Here is a 1,556-nt window from a genome sequence, read left to right as displayed (position 1 = left end):
TAATACTAGCTTCAAACATGATTATGTCTCCTCCTCTTAAAAATAGAAGTTTTCCACATGTGAAGTGATTTTGATGACTCATCAAAATTTTATCTTACCAACTTATACAACCCTACAAAGTCAGTTATGGAAAACAATCAAACCTGGCATACAAAAGACAACAAATTCAGTTTCACAAGCCAAAGCATAGCTCCCATGGCAATCCTTGACATGTAAAGCGAAATTCATGAGTCATTCAATGCTCTGCCGATGCCACTTGCATTACCAATTAACACAACGATACAAAACATGTTTACGAAGCAATAAAATGGAGTACGGGACATGCTCAATCTGATTTATACCTAACAACCCGTACAAGATAACAAAATCGGTTTCACAAAAAGACGCAATCCAAATATACACATGACATGTAAAGTGATCAGTGATGAGTCGTATCGATTATCCAGGTCAGGCTTCATCCAACATCTAGACGATATCTGTTGAAAAGTACTTTTGATTATTATCCAAGATTGGACTTGTAGCGCCACCTAACACAAGAGTCTAGGATGATCAGTTTGAAAAGCAACAGCTTTAGCAAAGCAACCTAGGGATGCAATGCAAAAAATGATGCCATGGTAGCTATAAAAGGGCTGCACCATGAAAACCATCCTTCATCACCCTCCACACAAACATAAACATCGAAGCAAGCTTGTAGCCAACCACCATGAAGACCATGTTGATCCTCGCTCTCATTGCCCTCGCGGCGACTAGCGTCGTTGCGCAGCTGGACACTACATGCAGCCAGGGCTATGGGCAATGCCAACAGCAGCCACAACAACAGGTGAACACATGCGCTGCTCTCCTGCAGCAGTGTAGCCCGACACCATATGTCCAGTCACAAATGTGGCAGGCAAGCGGTTGCCAGTTGATGCGGCAACAGTGCTGCCAACCGCTGGCCCAGATCTCGGAGCAGGCTCGGTGCCATGCCGTCTGCGGTGTGGCCCAGGTCATCATGCGGCAGCAGCAAGGGCAAAGTTTCGGTCAGCCTCAGCAGCAGCAAGGGCAAAGTTTTGGCCAGCCTCAACAGCAGGTTCCCATTGAGATAAGAAGGATGGTGCTTCAGACCCTTCCATCGATGTGCAACGTGAACATCCCGCAATATTGCACCACCACCCCATGCAGCACCATCACTCAGACCCCCTACAACGTCCCTATGGCCACTACCTGTGTTGGTGGTACCTGCTAAGATCTGTGATGCGCTAACTAGACCGATCACCATTTAGTTTAGATGATGGATGAAGGGTGAAAAATAAAATAAAAGTGCCATACATCATCATGTGTGGCCAGTACCGTTGCAACATAGAAATAAGAAACCTTTGTTTCTCAATAAAGCTTTTGTCTGAATAAAAGTGCATGTTTGCATGATAAATGAGATCACACAAGTATCTCACATTATTGACCTTCTTGCATGTCAAAGTTACGATCAACCTCCGCAACACGTTCAGTTTGAGATATTAAGGATGGTACTTCACACCCTTCTGCCGATGTGCAATGTGTACATCCCGGATTACTGCATC

At 44.8% G+C, this 1,556-nt stretch overlaps 1 protein-coding gene across 1 annotated transcript; it reads left to right on the top strand.

Annotated features, from left to right (window-relative positions):
* Positions 1-643: 643 nt before the first annotated feature.
* On the top strand, positions 644-1,408 carry LOC123169965 (avenin-like a5). The gene has a single exon (XM_044587817.1). The coding sequence runs from the start codon at positions 704-706 to the stop codon at positions 1,223-1,225; it is 522 nt and encodes a 173-aa protein (XP_044443752.1). The 5' UTR covers positions 644-703; the 3' UTR covers positions 1,226-1,408.
* Positions 1,409-1,556: the final 148 nt, after the last annotated feature.

Source organism: Triticum aestivum, chromosome 7D (assembly GCF_018294505.1).
Source record: "Triticum aestivum cultivar Chinese Spring chromosome 7D, IWGSC CS RefSeq v2.1, whole genome shotgun sequence".
Taxonomy (NCBI): domain Eukaryota; kingdom Viridiplantae; phylum Streptophyta; class Magnoliopsida; order Poales; family Poaceae; genus Triticum; species Triticum aestivum.
This window is presented reverse-complemented; position numbering and strand designations above follow the sequence as displayed.